We start from the raw sequence: 18,207 nt of genomic DNA, 5'->3' as shown, positions 1-18,207 counted from the left end.
CATGTCTCCACTATTGAAATAAATAATCCACTGTGTTTTTTTTTTTTTAAGGAACATGTGATTTTTTTATTGCCACATATTTAGAGATACTTCTCAAAATATTAAATAAATAATTTAAAAGTGAATTAGAAAATTAAAATGGATCACGTATTGAAAACTTCCTCCATCCTAGATAACATTAGTCCCACGCACACATTTTGTTCAATGCTCAATACTCATTTGGTCCTTCAAGAATATAGCCGCTCCAACTCCTTGTGTCTCCTCCGCCGTATACATAATAATCTCTTTTAACACTACGTTCCTCTCAACGTAGCCAGGGGCGGTTCTAAGGCCCGGCGAGCCCAGGCACTCGCCCGGGCTCCGATCCAAATTTTTTGCAATTTCTTATGTAAATCCCATTGAATTTCTTATATAAACCCTTATAAATTGGGCAATTTCTTTAAATTTTTTATTATTTGTTTGCAATTTCTTATGTAAACCTCTATAAATGTATTGCAAATTTTTTTTCGCCCGGGCTTTATAAAAATCCTGGCTCCGCCACTGAACGTAACCTTCAACGTTCTAATATTACCCCAACTTTTCTCTACCATAATCATGGTATCATCAACAAATTGGAGGTAAAAATATGAAGAGAAGAATGAGAACCCACATCATAGCCCATAAAACTATCAGCCTCTACGGAAGTGTGATAGTAAATGAGTTTGAAAACTATATCAATGAAGAGAGAAAATGAAAAAAAAACAAACAAAGAAAGGATCCTAACTCTAAAATTTGTTCGCTTCTACAACTTAAAAAATATAAGTAAAGTGTAAACAAATATAATGGTGAGAATCAAAATCACCAACACAAACTGGATTGGTCTGATGATGTTGACTTAAGACCATAAAATATGTTTCTCATAAGGTTTCATGTTTGATTCTTCTTGATGCTAATTTCGGCAGGTTAATTTGATTTCTTAAAAATCAAAAAACCTCGAATATTAAATTTACTTAGGAGAGGATCTAAATTCCAAATTTATTTGTATAATACACAATGAAAGCCCAATAGGCGTAAGCCTTGTCTACCGTTGTAAGTTTAACAAGCATTTTTTATTGGGTTAAATGGTAATTGCCGCACGTGATTTGAAAGAGTTTTGGTTTATCCCCAGTAAAAAAAAATAGATTTCATTCTTGTCATTATTCTTTATATTTCAACTTTAATCTCATCTAATTGCGCAAATAAGCTCAAGTGGCGTGGTTAGTATAATTAAACTTCATTTTCATTTTTTTCGCTCAATGTGGATAAATTGCAACAATTCATATTAAAAATAATTAAGAAGACATAATTAAAAGAAAACAATTTCCCATTTGTTTTTCCCCTATGAACCCAAATTAAGAATACAAGAGCAATGATTTCAAAAAACCTTCATCAACACTAAAACATCAACAAAACTAAAAAAAAAACATCAATGAAAAAGTAATGAATGAACTTCCAATTATTTAATTTTATATTTATTTCCCTACCTTGTTTTCTAACATAAACCCTAATTTATCCTTGAAGTTATAGAATCAACCATCGCTGGGGCTTTCATTCCAATGCTCAATGCCTCTAAAATCAACAAATCACACCACTAAAGACCTAGATGATGCCATTTCGGCCAGCAATTAGCAGTCGAGTGAAGTTATCAACAAAATCAACCAATGCATGATTGAACAGTTGAGGCTTATGAACACCAAACATGAGAGCTTCAACGCATACATGGTTGATAAGCATGAATCTCTTAAATCATTCATCAATGAAACACTGCAGTTTGTAGGAGTTTTTGCACACCATAACACAACTTTGTTGTCGAATATATCACACTCAACCTCTTCCTTAATACTTCCTAGGTATGAATTAATTATTACCACTACACCTTAAAAACATTGTTCATGTTTCCCTAACCTTAACTTATGTAACGCTTGAGGCTGATGAGGACGCGAAGCGACCACCGGTGCACAAGACATGGCAATGAGCGAATCTTGGTAGCTTTTGGGCAAACTGAATTCACATCAGAATGAGAGGGTTCTTAAGGCCATGCATGTATAAGACTACATGGTTAAGAGAAGACTTATAAGAATTGTTTGGTACTACTTAAACCAATAAGATACATCTTATTTCTGGTAGCACATTCTATAAGAACTCCACAATTAAGCGTGCTTGACTTGAAACAATTTTAGGAGGGACGACCGTATGGGAAGTTTCCTGGAAAACGTGTGAGTGAAGACAAAACACGTTGAAAATACCTGCGTTAGTTTGTGGGGTCAGTCAGCAATACTTAAAGTCGTTTGAGATGTTACAACTTCCTCCACCCAACCTATACCTACGATTTCTTTTCCTCTTACCTTTCCCACCAATATTGTAATTGGATCTTGATTTGTACCCTTTGCCCACTCTCCGGTAAGCCAACATTCGATCTGTGCCATCAAGTTATCCTCCACTACCACATAACCACACAACAGGCGGAACACACAATACTCTCGCCACAAATTATTCCCCTAGCCCTCCGCAACACCCTATCTACCCCAAATGTATGCATAACACTATAATTTTCCCAACACAACCGACAACCAGTTTTTTGAAACCCTAAATTCGAAAGGAGTATTTTTTACGGCACAAATCCTCTAGAGTGGTTGTTTAAGGATGAGCAGTTTTTCACATTTTATAACATCGCTCATGAAAATCCTTTATGTGTGGTATCCTTTTATATGAAAGGAGGTGCCTTTAGAGCATCTCCAATGGGAGGGTCTTAAACATTTAAAACTCGATACCTATTAGATATCCCTATTGGGGAGAAACTTTTCCGGGGTCTCATAAGACCCCAATCGTAAGCGGAACTCACGCTCTTTTAATATTAAAAAATTAAAATATAATGATATAAAATTATTGATAGTTGAAAAGTGGATCATGTTTAAGAAATAATTTGTGTGAGATGCTGTGTTAGAGAGATTAAATGTTTATTAGCTGCTACAAGTGAGGTGTACACGTGAGATCCATTTAAATACTCAAAAATGAATATCTTCACTGTAGATGCTCTTAATCGATAGAAATGGATGTCTCAAAAACCAGTAATCCGGCAACATCATCAACATAATTCTGAATAATAATTTAGATATTTGTTTCACGCACAAGAGTCAAGAGGATCCAAGTCCCTAATGTATAAGACAAAGTAAGAATTGGATTCAAAATTTAGGTTTGGGTCAATTTATGGAAACAGAAAAGGACATGGCATAAGCATAGTTGATCACTTGAATGTGTGATGATGGCTAGCTAGCTACTACAGCGTGATTCTCACGCGAACTTTTATTTATTTATTTAATCTTAGGAATAAATATACATTGACTTTACACTTTTGCATACGCAGACACATTAATTAAAAAAACAATAAAAACACGAAAACGACAATTTAATCAAACTCACGATCGAATCACAACCGTACATTTAATTTTATCATCATTTCTTAGAAATAATAAAGCACCTTCGTTCATTTCATTTCCCCACAAGGAAAAAGAGAACAAAGAAAGAAAAAACGAAAACACAACGAAACTGTTTCGTTTGTTTCGTTTTCGTCGAATTCTTCTTAATCACTGAGTAGTGAAATTCGAAACACAACAACCATGTCTGGTATTGCTCGTGGTCGGCTCACTGAGGAACGGAAATCGTGGCGGAAGAATCATCCTCATGTGAGTACAATCACTGTTTCTACTACTTTGTTGTTTTTTTTTTTTGTTTTGTTGATTTTTTGTTTGTTGTGATTTAGGGTTTTGTTGCGAAACCAGAGACAGCAGCTGATGGTTCTGTGAATTTGATGATTTGGCATTGTACTATTCCTGGAAAAGCTGGGGTTTGTTTTCTTCTTTCATTTTTTGTTGTTGTTGTTGATTTTGAATGAAAATTTTAGTTTTTTTTTTTTTGTGAAATTGATTTTTGTTTGTGCGAAAATTTGGGTATTTCTATGTGTGTTTTAGATTTTTTTACTTGTGTCTGGGGTAGGGTTGGGGGGACACCTATGAAATACTGCCGAAGACGACACTGACACTGATAATAATTTGAGAAAATGTAAGTGGTTGAATGTAACCATATGTGTGTGGTGTCAGACACCTGATACGCCTTCGATCTGAAGTGTCTGTGCTATTTAGGGATATGGATACCTCTTTTTGTTTCATGTGTGTTTGCACAAGTACATGTACTTGTGCAAAAGTATTACTTGCAGTAATTTGCTTTATAAGTTAGTTGGCTGTACATAATGTATTGTATGCATCCATGGGGGTAGCACTTTGGTGCCATTAATGGCACCGTGCCATTAAATCTGGGCCACACAAACACATTGCCATTGCATCTGGGCCACACAACACATCTATCTTGCCATTGCATCTGGGCCACACAACACATCTATCTTGGTGCCATTAATGGCCCAGATTTAATGGCACGGTGCCATTAAGGTCATGTTTGGATAAACAACTTATTTTACAGCTTATAGTATAAGCGCTTATCATATAAGCTATTTCCATAACTCAAGATAAAATAAAGTTAAGCGGTTGTTGTATAATCTATATGTTGTTTTCTTAAATAAGTTGAAAATGGCTTATGAGTATGTCATAAGTGGTTTTCATAAGTTCTCCCAAACAGTGTCAAAAGTGTTTATGTCAGTAGATATGCTTAAATAGGTCAATCCAAACAAGCTCTAAATAATGTTCGTGAGCATTTTGAAACTCCTAAATTTCATAACAAAGGTTTTATACAACAATGATATTTGATATTGTGGAGAATTGTTTTCAAATTTAGGTCGCATTTGCCACCGTTTAGTTACCCCCTGTTCACTATTAATCACCATCATCAGGATATCTTTGTGGGGCCGTTATTCAATATGAATACTTAAAGAGTTTAATTTGCTTACACTTTTAGTGTATAAAGTTTTACACTGTCATCAAATCATAACCAATCAAATGAATGGAAGTAGTTATAAGTTAAACATTTTTAATGATCTGGTGGTTATGATTGATTGATGGTGTAAAACATTTTTACACTTAGAAGAACTTGCTTAAAAATCAAATTCTCTTTTATGATTTCACTACACTAGTTTCTCGCTAAAAAAAATTCTCGTATTTTGCAACTTGCCGACTTATTTTTCATACTTATCACAAATTCTTCACATGTGTTAGTATTAATTGCAAGATGTGAATTTGTTAATAAAATATGAAAATATATATTGGCAATTTTGGTTAAACTCAAGACTTATTGACTCTGACTGTAATAGAAGCAGTTTTTCCTTCTCATTCTTGTACTGGTTGTATTACTATTATGCGTTACTGTCTCTCCTTCGATGTCCTTTTGCCTCTTTACTTATATTAATTATGTTGAAAATTAGACAATACAAGAGACAGTGTGTCAATTGGTTCTAAGGTGTTTTAATGTCTTGAGAATAGAGGGGGGAAAAGAGTGTGCCTGGCTCATTGAAAAAGGAAAACATTAAAAGTTTAACCATCTTGCACTAACCAGCCTTATAGATTAAATGTAGTAAATGTAAAAGGTTTGCTTGCTGTGAAGAGTCGGAGAAACTGACAACCTGTTAGTTTTTTATGTTCTAACCATTTTCCCTGTTAGCATTATATCACCTCGCTCTGCCTGGGATTTTTTTTTGTGGGGGCTTTTACAATTATCAAATGGTGTGTACTTGAAACAGATAGGTATTGCCTAAGGCACATGCCCCGATGCACTAGTCTTACCGAAGTTGCATGCAGTGTTAAATAGCAGTAATAGTGGCACAATAGTGCTATTGCGGAATTTCAGTAAATCGATATTGTTCCAGTGTCAAATGGCGGTGCTATAGCATTATTGAGTTGCAAAATTTGAATAAACTGCTATTTTCTGTGATTGACAACACTGGATTCAGTGCCCCAATCCTTTGAGCCCTTTGACTATACTGGGTCAATTGAAATCAACATTTAATTATCCACTAAGAAATTAGAAATTGACAATACTTAGATGCAGTGCCATATGCTCTATTCTTGTTGATCCTCTCACAAAGAAGCAGTTTCTTTCTTATTAATAAAAACAGTCTTTCAAAATTATTGTTTGACAGTTATATACTATCTCTTTATTAGAGAACAGTCGGAACAATGTTATAATAGTATGCCTAAATTTGTCCATTTGAGATTTCTTGTTTTTTTTTTTTGGACAAAAGTGGACTGTGCCACCAAAATCAGGTTTGGTAGGATAGGGAATTGAGTAAAAAATAGTTGATTTGCGATAGTATATTACATTCAAAATATTTAATAAAACTCAAATTTTGGATTATGAAATTCAGAACATGAAGTCGTAGAAATGTCATAAATGCCTCAACAACTAAGATTCATAGCAGGGAAATAGTTGCTTTCAATTCTAGCAAACAGTAAGTGCGGCTAACAGTAACAGAGAATTATGTTCTCTTGTATACAAAACAGAGCAGGGTGAGAGAGAGTTCATGCACAAAAAGCAACAGATTGTTGTGAAGAGATCTCTGTTCTCATGTATCCAAAACAGAGCAAAACTCAACGTGAATGAGGGAGTCCGTGTGAGACAAGAAGTTGGACGGTTTTCCACAAATAAATGTGATTAGTGGATAAGAAACAAACCGTCGCAGCTAGTGAAGTGTTCAAAATTTGTTTTTTAGGGTTTTCTAATCCTAAAAGGCGTGTTTATGGAATCAGATCACAGGCCCGACCCACAAATCCAGCTCTAAGAAATCCAAAAACGGAAGTGACAGAATCGCAAGATTCCACCGTTTTTATGGTTTTGCGCCGCGATCCCACCCATGCCCACCAGATTGCAATTCTGTCCATGCACGGACACGCTCAGACCCATCAGGATCGTAGGTTTGCACCGTAGATATTCACGTGATGACTCGCGATTTTGACTACCATGCCAATAAAGAATTATTGGTAAGTTACTAGCAACCTCACTTCCTTGATTCATCCATGTTTACAGCCTCCAACTGCAACACCCAAGTGTACATGGAGGGCAAGCTTTGCTCTTGATGTTGATTTTACACATGGTGGAAGCTGTCCTTGAAGCCTCATCAGGTCTGGTTTTAGAGGTCTCTTTAGGAATATTTATGGTGATTGGATAGGTGGCTTAGTGGGATTCTTTGGTCCCTCCTCTAGTCCTCACGCGGAACTTCATGCTATTCTTCATGGTCTGACTGTTGCTTGGGATTTGGTGTACAAAACTGTCATTTGTTGCGAGATGCAAAGAATGCTATTGCCTGTTTGTCTAATATGATTGAACGTAATAATCTCTATGCTTTTATCCTCCAAAGCATTAGGGACTTGTTTGGCTCTTAATTGGAAGGTGTCCTTATCCGACTCTCAGTGAAGATAATGTTTGTGCTGGCTTCTTGGCCAAGTTGGGTGTTTCTCAAGATGATAAATTGAAGATTTAATGATTTCCCTAATGTTTTTTTTTTTCCTCTTTTTTTCGGTAACATCCCCCTAATGGTTTAAGCAGCTGTTTGATTGCAGATCCATGGGTGTATGTTTCCTGCACTCTTAGTTTCTTGGTTTACCTTTCTTTCTTAGCATTCTACAAAAAAAAAAAAAAATTAGTATTGACACTCCCCATTAATACCACAATTTACAAAATAAACAATATTTGCAAATGAAGTTTTCTGGTATGAATAAAGTATATGTAAACCAGGGCACTTGGCTTGAAGTAACAAACTATTTGTCTAAGTGTTAAATACCAACTTCTTTGGGTTTTTTTATTTACATTTGATAAATGCAAGTTTGTAGAAATTACTTTGAATTTTTACTCATGAACGTTTTGTAATAGAATCACACCTTGTTCTCCGTCTTCGTTGCTAGGATTGAACTTGTAAATTAATTAATCATCTTGTTGAATATTGATCCTCTAATTTACATCATAATAATTTTACGTCATTTGCTGCAGACTGATTGGGAGGGTGGCTACTTCCCACTTACATTACACTTCAGTGAAGACTACCCTAGCAAGCCCCCGAAGTGTAAATTCCCCCAAGGTTTCTTCCACCCCAATGTTTACCCATCAGGAACTGTTTGCTTGTCTATACTCAATGAAGATAGTGTAAGTACATGTTTCTTAATAATTGCTAGACTGCTTAAAAACAGTTCATATAGTATGATTTAACATTCTAAGCAAACTGATTATAGGTTCGTTATTACATGTAGGGGTGGAGACCAGCCATAACAGTGAAGCAAATTCTTGTGGGCATTCAAGATTTGCTTGACCAGCCAAATCCTGCTGATCCTGCCCAGACAGAAGGCTATCATCTGTTTATCCAGGTAATTGATAAATGAATTCTTTTGGGCATCCAAAACCCACTTTGACAAGCAACCAGACCGGTTTTTATCTGGTTTAGAATCAAGGCACTGTAGGTCGACATGGTAATATACTTTCAAAGTGTTCATTCATGTACTGGTCTTGTTTCCCGATGATTGTTGATATTAGGATTGTTGTTACTCACATTCTTCAATAGTCTTTGAAAATGGTGCATTGTGAATAATAGGTGCTGAGACCTTGTGATCTGATATGAAACATTTTACAGCTACCTCTTTATTTCTAGGTAGGTTAATGGGGATTTAAATTTCTTATTACCGCGAAATAATCTTTGCAACGTAATACTTTTTGCAGGATACCACAGAGTATAAGAGAAGGGTCCGGCTACAGGCAAAGCAGTACCCAAGTATTGTCTAGTGCTATTATCAACATAATCAAGAATCTGTTGTTAGTATGGTAGATGTTTGCTCTTTCATTCTGTCAAAACTGTTTCGTTGTGATCATTGGCTTGCATAAAATGCAGACACCAATGTTTTCACTATTCATGCTTATTTTCAGATCTCGATGAAGTGTTGATATTTAAACAATGTGAAAGTCAACCAATGAATACTTGTTGGTGAGACTCTGCTGTGCCTAATGTTTGTTACTAAATTCCTAAATGATTGGATAATTACTGTAATGAATTATGACTTCTCTCTCAGGAACTTCTCATTTCTGGATGTGTTGTTTCCTTTTTCTATATCAAGCATATACCCCTATTGGCCAGCTATTACTATTTTTTTCAAGCATATACCCCTATTGGCCAGCTATTACTATTTTTTCAAATAACGATCAGTGCGACGTTAATTGATTTCTGGCGAAATGTTTATTGTTTCAGCCCTGTTTTTTTTACACAGGATTTCACAACTGCAAATTGTTTCTTTTATGTTTTTTTCTTGGGCGAAAGCAAAACCAATGATCCTCTAGATGAGTCTGAAAAGAACAGTTTGCAAGTAACGGGATAGAGATGGATCTTCTCACATTAAAATCTAAAATGAGTAGTGTAGAACTTCATAATATCAGTTAACTTCGTAGGGTTTCTTATATATGGAGAGATTAATACTAAATGTTCACATAAGATATTGTGAAGAGAAAAGATCCCTTCTGGATAGAAGTATAATTGGGCGAAGTGAATGAGAAAATTCCTATCAAGGAAGACAATCATTAAAAAGAAGCATTTTGTGGTAACGAGATAAACTTCTATTGCAATACTAAAACATTTAGATGTGCATCCTTTTAATTTACTTACCACTAAGATCAAAGAAAGCGTATTCAATTAAAAGAATAAGAAACGAATATCATAGCATATAACCAAGGGGTTATTCACAAGACCTCAAAAGATAGTTGTTATTCAAACCATAAGGAATTAGTTGCATTATCCCCCCCCCCCCCCCCCCCCCCCCAGCTCTCCCTCCCTCCCCATAGGATCGTATTGAATGCCAAAATTCTCTATCAATAGAGTTTTAACACTGCTGCATTTTCAGTATTGAATTCGAATCCAAATTTCTGGTTATATTCTATGCTGTCATATTAATTATTGAGTTTTTACTTCTTATAAATAAAATTGTTGAGTTGACTTTAGAAGATAAATTAAGAGATTCCAAAGGTTGATGATATTAACAATTGATGCTTTCATATGTTTATAATCTATCATGTCTTTTTATACATAAAAGTTATTTTGACAACTCAAAATTTATATGATATTATATGTTTATACGGTTGTCAATTTGTTTTAAAAGTTATCATATTTTAATTGTTCAAATATCACTCTTCATTTTTATACAACACTTGATAGTAGCTCTTTTTTTTTTTTTTTTTTTTTTTTGACAGAAAGCTAAAATTATTAATTTCACTAAAAATCTTGAATCCTTTGATTATATAGCTTATCGTCCCATAGGTGGGCTGGGCTTGAAATGCTTTGGACCTGTCTTATTCATCAATGTACACCTCTTTTTTCTATCTATTCAAAAAAACCAACCTTTAGATCTTACATACTTAAGAACATTGTTCTTTTGACGCATAATTAAGAACTTCTTAGTTAGAGCTTATATACTTGAGAACATTTTTTTTTACGCATAATTAAGAACTTAGATAAGCATATTTAAGCAATTCTATGATATTTGAGCAATTCTAGTACGAGTTTCTTTTTTAGACTAATTTGATCAAATACTTTAAATTGTATAACTCGATTGAGACTCAAAAATTAAGCTTAGACATTTCAAAGATCAATTTAAGGATTGAATTCTTTCAAAATATGGTCTTCCATACCATATCTATTCATCCCTGAAAATTCGGAGTTCGAACTCGATTCCAGCATATTGCAATGTCCCTGCCAATTAAACTATTCTCGCATGGACGTAAGAGTTAATTGTTTATTACTTGATTTTTCTTAAAAAAAAAAAATCATCTATGAACTAATTTTGCAAAATAGAGCAACAATAACACCGGTATAATACTTTCAAGTCCTTGCTTTTAGGGATGTCAACGGGGCGGAGTGGGAGGATGGAGTACTCTCTGACTCCCTGTCTTCACCATCCAAAATGCTCCCTATTCCCGTCCCCACACTCAATTCTATATATAATTCATTAGTTTTATGGTCGTATTTCAATCTTGATGAGATTATTGCAAAAAAAAAAAATTCAGAGCGTCAGGGTTAAGTTGGTTTTCATGTCTGTACAAAACTGCGGCTAGCTAATGTTTATCAATCTCAAAGCAACTATAACTTTGAAATATAGAAGCTAAATGTGACTTTGAGATAAACGCTTAAGTTTATTTTCAACTTCAAAACAAACAACCACTATAAAATTTTGATTATTGCATTGGTAATAGTATCACGGCGTGCGCCCTAATTCTTTCCAATAGTGAGTGGCAACTCTCTATAGACTATAATCATCTTCTCCTAGTAAAGCAACTTGTATGTACTAAATAGGAATGATTAAATAATCGTATTGAAGCATGCATGTTTTGCCTACCCTATGCACAAGGTCAAAGCCATGCTTATGTTTATGGCAAATGCTATCTTGTCGAGAATGGGTTTGTGGCGAAAGTTGCTAGTTCAATTAATAACCTCTAGAACGCATGTTAGATCATGGATGTTTATATTTAGATTCACATTTGTAAAGAGGTAAAAGTGAGTTTAGAGACTAAATTAACTTTCATTTATGTTAAAATATTTTTTAGTATAAAAATAATTTTGCCAACATAATGAATTCTAGTTGATTTGGAACTCTTGGTTTTAAAGACAATTCTTAATCTCAAATTTATCTTCAAATCGGTTTTATATTAAAATATTAAATATTAATAATGATATGAAAGTTGTGTTTTTTATTTTATTTTTGCTATTAGTTTAGTGACAAACACATACTAGAATAAAGGGGAGGAGAAATGTAGTGACCCAATTCCACATAAAATATTATTATAGTCAAACTACTTGACATAAAACAAGATTGATATAAATTCAGTAATTTAAAACGAGTTTAATTACTATATTATCTTAGTGTATAATTATTTTACACATGCATTTAATGATGTGTTGTCACATCAATTAATGAATACTATAACTGATCATATGTTTTCATATTCATTAATTGACGTATAACACATTATTTAATACATATGTAAAATAATTGTACACCGATAAGTATAATAATTAAACTTCAATTATAGTTATCGCCATTGTAGAATCGCCATTGTAGTAGAACAATGTATAGAATTAGAATCCTACACATTAGTAGAATAGAGACGGGTACAAGTACAAAGTAATTGATCTTAAAAAAAAAAAAGTACAAAGTAATTGAGTTTATGATTTTTAGGTTATGTTTATTAGAAGGGTTAATTATGTTTTTGGTCCCTACAAAATTGCGACCTTGTAAGTTTAGTCCTTACTTAATTTTAATAGCATTTTTAATCCCTACAAAAAAAAAATTTACTTATAATTTTAGTCCCTACTAAAATAAATTTTGTTTAATTATCCTTAAACTCTTAAATTTTTTAACGATTCTTTTTATACAAGTTTAGAATACTATGAAAGGTTCATTTGCTAAAATCTATAATTTTTTAACATGAAATAAATTAAATATGAATTTTTTAAAACGACAAAAGTTTAAGATATAAGTAACAAAAATATGGACGTAGAAATCAAATTTTTGCGATATTTTTTTCGGAGGACCTTTTAATAACGTTCTTAACACGTCTGTAAAAAATTGTTGAAAAACTTAAGAGTTTAAGCATAAATTAAACAAATTTGGATTGAGTAAGGACTAATATTGAGTGCAGAAATTTTTTGTAGGGATTAAAAATGCTATTAAAATTAAGTAAGGACTAAACTTACAAGGTCGCAATTTTGTAGGGACCAAAAACATAATTAACCTTTATTAGAATACACACATGGTGCTAGTATAGAAATGTGGAGATGCATGTTGAGGACATTCTATTTGATCGATTTAGGTTTTAGCCAGCGGCGAAGCTAGCACAGTTTTTACGAGGGGGTCAAATATAAAGAAATAAAATATATTTTAAAATTTAATATGTTAAACTTTATTAATAAGTAAAAAAAATGACAATAATTTTTACTTATATTTAATGAAACGACAACGAAGAAAATAAAATCTAACAATAATTATTTATAAAAGTTGTACTCTATGAAGTTTTAACAAATCAAATTTATATATAAGGAACGGGCCACTTCCTTGCAGAATGTTGTGTGTTCGATTCCCTCTGCCGATGTGAGGGCAGTGTTGGTGGGTGATCTGTAAGTACCTCTATAAGTGTCCTTTGGGCCCGGAGGCGTGCCCTGACCCTGGTGGTGACCGGAGCCGAACCCACCTAAACTTTTTGCAACAAAAAAAAAAATCAAATTTATATATAATTGACACTAAACTAAATAGATTAACGGGGGTGTATTGGATTCAGATTTCAAGAGATTTTAAAAGACTTTTTAATTATAAAAAAGTTTTGGGGTATTCAATCAAGACTTTTATAAAATATAAATAAATCTTGTGGTATTCAATTAAGACAATCATGATTCTTTTTTCAATGCAATGAAATCCGTTGGTATTCAATTGAGATTTTTCATTACTTATAAAATGTCTATTGATATTCAAAAATACATAGATTTTAATGGATTCTTTTATAGAGTGGATTTTATGAGACTTTTTAGTTAAAAATATAAACAAAATACTCATTTAACAATCTCACAAGAACTTGCAGGACTTTGTGAGACTTTCACAATTTTCATTTCGTGTTGTCCAACGAGATTCATTTTCTTATTGACTTCCAGGGCACAGAAGGTTGTTTGTTACTTTATTCTGGGGGTATAAACCTTCCCTTCTACGTAATCGAAATCATGCTGGTGGCTTCTTGTTCAATTTATTAGTTTTACGTCAAGCTTTTTTTTTTTTTTTTTTTAAAAGACCATATTGAATACTTGGCTTCAAATTTTGATTAGTTCTGCGTCAAGCTTTATTTTTTCATATGTATAAAACCATTATATTGAATACTTGGCTTCAAATTTTGTAAGAACCATGAATATAATACAGTAATACACAGTGTTGAAAAATATAAAAACATCACAATAATTCTCAACACGTAAGCATCTAGAAAATACACAATTGCCTTCTTATTATAAATCCTTTGAAATCTTGATAGTCTTTTAAAATCTTATGATACAAATCCTTTGAAATCCATATGATAAATCTTGATAGTCTTTTAAAATCTTAAAAGTCATGGAAATCTTGCAGAGTCTTTTAAAATCCACTAGACTTTTTCATGCAAAAATTGTCTTTTAAAATCCTAATCCAATTCAACCCCCTAAAAATAGTTTTTAAAAAAATCATATCTCTTTAAACCAACAAAATTATTTAGAGTGGCCAAATAATATATTAATGGGGTAGTTACGTTCAAAACTATATTAATTATGCAAGGTTTATTTTTGGGGAATTAGTCACTTTAGTCCCTGAATGGGAGATGATTCATCATTTTAGTCCTTGAATGAAGAGAAATTGCAAAACAGTCCCTGCATGGTCAATTTCAGGGACTAAAGTGACTAACTGAGTCTACATTCAGGGACTAAATTGACTAACGAAGTTTGCATTCAGGGACTAAATTGACTAACAAAGTCTACATTCAGGGACTATTTTACAATTTATCTGCATTCAGGGACTAAAGTGACTAATCCCTTCCGATTCAGGGACTAAAGTGACTAATTCCCCTTTATTTTTCTTTGGCTACCCCATCCATGTAAAGGGATTCGCCCCTGGTTTTAGCAGTCCCTCCCTGCCGTCTGCCACTAATAAGGACATTTTCCAAATAAAGAGATCATGTGTCAGAGGAAACTAAATTAGTATAATAAGCAATTCAGATTAGTCCCTTCCTTATTTTGATATTGTTCGTAATCTCAGATCCAAGACCACTTATTATGATTTTCCTTAAATTCATTATGTCCACTTGCAATAAATAGACTAACTTTCCCATTGTTTTAATCAAATAATAATGGATCACGATTAACATCAAGGAGACAAAAACCCATAACCAAAAAAAAAAAAAAAAGACAAAAACCCATAATCATAGCGATCGAAGTGCCTATTATTTCTTTCCCCAAACAAATCAATGCATTTGATGAAAAACAAATTGAGTAATAGAAAGTGGGAGAGTAAAAAACTTGATGACTAGTCTAAGATGTGATTGTCTCAGTTAAGTACCGTATTTTCTATTTTTTAAGGTGAATCATATAATTTTGGAATAAGGAAATTTAAGTGAGTTGGACTCTAAAAAGTTCGCCAGAATTATGAAAGGTTTGATAAACACCTATTAGAATGAACAATCACATATGCTTGTTTCTGCTCCGGGTTGGGTCGAGACCTAATCCTCGGATTCAAATGTCCATTAACTAAAATAATTCCGCCTTTATATAATCATCCACTTATTATGATTTTCCACTTGTATGGTTTCTTTTTCTTATTGCAGGTGAAGGCCTAAATGGTTTAGTTTAATCACTATGATTATTATCCCTACAAGATGATATGAACTATTGTATGAAAAACCAACGGTGAAACATTGATATCATAAAGTAAACGACTAAAAAGAAAGGTAAGAAAGGGTGTTTTGTTATGTTGATCTATGTTCTGTTATTTTATTTTGATCTCTGTTCTGTTCCAATCCAATAGGAAATAGCTATGGCAATTAGTTCACAACCATCATCATCATCTAATGTTGTTGATTCCAATGCTCAATTTGTTGCTTCCTCGGTTGAGCTATTCAAACCATCCCTTCCTGACATAGGATGGAAATGTAACAGTTTAAGGGACAAGACTAATACGAAGAATGTTACATGTGATTATTGTTTGGTAGAGTCTAATGGTGGAAAGTATATGGCCAAACAACATCAAATAGGAGTAGCATGGAATGTTAGATCTTGCAAAAATACATCGGAGGAGGTGAAATTGATTTTGACTTCGCATGAAGAAAGTGGATTGGCGAAGGTGAAATCTGTTTCATATGAGGTTCATGAAGATGGTGATGAGACATCACTACTTCAAGAAATATTAAGGATGGTAAATGGGAAAAGTGCAAGGACTGAAGTAGGGAGTATTTCGGCTGCCAAGAAGGGTAATAAGAAAGGCCCATTGGATAAATTGTTCTATCAAAGACTGGAGGTAACATTGGAAAAAGGAAACCAAACAAATATGAAAGATGGTTTTAGTAAGAGAGCAAGAGAAACGACTATCCAATATAGATCTCGTTTTTTTTACCTAAATGGAATTACGTTCAACATTGCAAAATAAAAAAGTTTCAAATTGATGGTTGATGAAATTGGTCGATGTGGTCCTATTTTGAAGCCTCTTTCCTATCATGAGTTGAGAAATCCATGTCTTAACAAAGAGTTGGAAAATACAAATGAAATGTTGAAGACAAACAAGGAAGAATCAACAAAATATGGTTGTTTATTGATGTCTGATGGTTGGACCGATACAAATGTAAGAACATTAATTAATTTTTTAGTCAACTCTCCGGCATGTACTAAGTTTGTTAAGAGTATTGATGCTTCGACAGAACGAAAAGAGAACAAGGAATTTTTCACCTTTTGGATAAATTTGTTGAGGAGGTTGGCGAAAGCAATATTGTGCAACTGATTACCGACAACATAACCAATCATGTTTTAGTCGGGAAGGTTTTCTACTTCCTTCAATTACTTTATGCCAAACATTGCATGTATGTAGTGTCTTTAAATGTCTTCAAAAATATTTTGTTATATGCAAACTTCTTCAAGAGACGAGATCGAATATCTTTTGGACTCCATGTGCTGCACACTGTATATATTTAATGCTAGAAGAGATTGAAAAGATTCGAAAAAGTAAAAAGGTTTATATGACAAGGAATTAGTCTTGTGGGTTTCATCTATAACCATTCATGGGTTTTGAATTTGTTGAGGGAGAAAAATGGAAGTGAGTTGATTAGACACGAAGTCACAAGGTTTGCCACAAACTTGTTGCACAACCTAAAATAAAAAATTAGAACCACGTTCACTTCTCACGAATGGTCGGACATAAAGGTAAGTAAGGAAGCCAAGGGCAGGAAGGCAACTATTATTGTTCTTCAAGTCTCATTTGGGAGGAAGTTATTCATGCTCTTAAAACTGTGGGACCTCTTATAAAATACCTAGGCTTATTGATGAGGAAAAATCCATGCAATGGGTTTCATATATCAAACAATAATGGATGCAAATGAATTTAAGAAAAACTTCGATGACAATGAAAACAAGTACAAAGCAATCCTTGAAATTATTGACAGAGGGTGGAGTATTCGGCTACATCATCAACTGCACGCAACTGGATATTATCTAAATCCAAAGTACTTTCTATAACAATTCACAAATGGAGAATGACAAGATGATGTTGGAGGGGCTTTACACATGCATTAGAAAGCTTCTTCTTCTTCTTCTTCTTCTTCTTCTTCTTCTTCTTCTTCTTCTTCTTCTTCTTCTTCTTCTTCTTCTTCTTAAGCGGAGGATACAAAATTTGTTAAGCGGAGGATGAAGAAAAATAGGATGAAAAGGAAGAGATTGAAGAGAAAGAGGATAAGGAAGAACACATGCATAACTTTAGTGATGGTGGAAGTAATGATGACGATTTTCATGATTATTGAACTTTAATTTAGTGTTTAGTACTTTTAGGAATCTGGGCTCAAATTAATGTTTAGTACTTTTGTTACTTTAAGCTTTAGAGGCTTAAAATGTTGGTTTCTTTGAATTTTATTAGTATTTTTTGCAAGTATGTTCTTATGTTTTGCTTAAGAATTGTGGCTTTTATTTCAAATTATGAATACTTCATGAATTTTGAGTAATGTTTAAGGTATTTTAGTATTTCTTTTTCAACAATATAATACTTTAATATTAAATATATAGTGTCCACGCCACCAAAATAGTGCCTGCTACGCGCCCCACTCACGCTCCGCATCAATTTTTGGGGTCCCGCGTCGTGCCACATTTCTTTTTTGACAACAGAGGTCTAAACAAATGGTTAAACATGGAATCGTTCCTAGATTGTGTACAATCTTGAAATTGTTATGTTTAATTTATGATGTTGTTGTTCTTGTAGAGTTTGATTTGATGACGATTTTTTTTTTCTTTCAATTTTTTGTGTTCTGGACAAGGTTTGGATTACATAATGCGAATCTTGGCAAACCCTCCAAAGCAAAAGTTTTAACACAGTCTGAAAAGGTTTCAAAATATATTATTTGAAACAATCGGGACAGATTTTGGTTTATATATCTAAACCATTCCAGAATGTGGACAATGACGTTTACATGCAATGTTTGGACGGTTTGTGATGCGTTTATTATGTTTTGGTCGTGTAAAACGTT

General features: G+C 33.4%; 1 protein-coding gene and 1 pseudogene across 2 annotated transcripts; both read left to right on the top strand.

Annotated features, from left to right (window-relative positions):
• The first annotated feature begins 3,517 nt into the window (after positions 1–3,517).
• LOC146901080 (SUMO-conjugating enzyme SCE1) lies at positions 3,518–9,010 on the top strand. 2 transcript variants are annotated; one of them, XM_085735640.1, is made up of 6 exons: positions 3,518–3,701; positions 3,779–3,862; positions 7,945–8,097; positions 8,202–8,315; positions 8,665–8,766; positions 8,869–9,010. In XM_085735640.1, exons 1-5 carry the CDS (start codon positions 3,636–3,638, stop codon positions 8,725–8,727), a joined length of 480 nt encoding a protein of 159 aa, XP_085591766.1. In that variant the 5' UTR covers positions 3,518–3,635; the 3' UTR covers positions 8,728–8,766; positions 8,869–9,010. The 2 variants fall into 2 exon arrangements, with proteins under 2 accessions (XP_085591766.1, XP_085591765.1); XM_085735639.1 differs by having other exon boundaries at positions 8,665–9,010.
• Positions 9,011–15,521: 6,511 nt separating this feature from the next.
• Positions 15,522–17,381, top strand: LOC146901079 (uncharacterized; annotated as a pseudogene).
• Positions 17,382–18,207: the final 826 nt, after the last annotated feature.

Source organism: Medicago sativa, chromosome 8 (assembly GCF_051527215.1).
Source record: "Medicago sativa cultivar Bolivia chromosome 8, Bolivia_mono, whole genome shotgun sequence".
Classification (NCBI taxonomy): Eukaryota; Viridiplantae; Streptophyta; class Magnoliopsida; order Fabales; family Fabaceae; genus Medicago; species Medicago sativa.
Note: the sequence above shows the minus strand (reverse complement) of the source record. Positions and strands in the feature narration are given on the sequence as shown.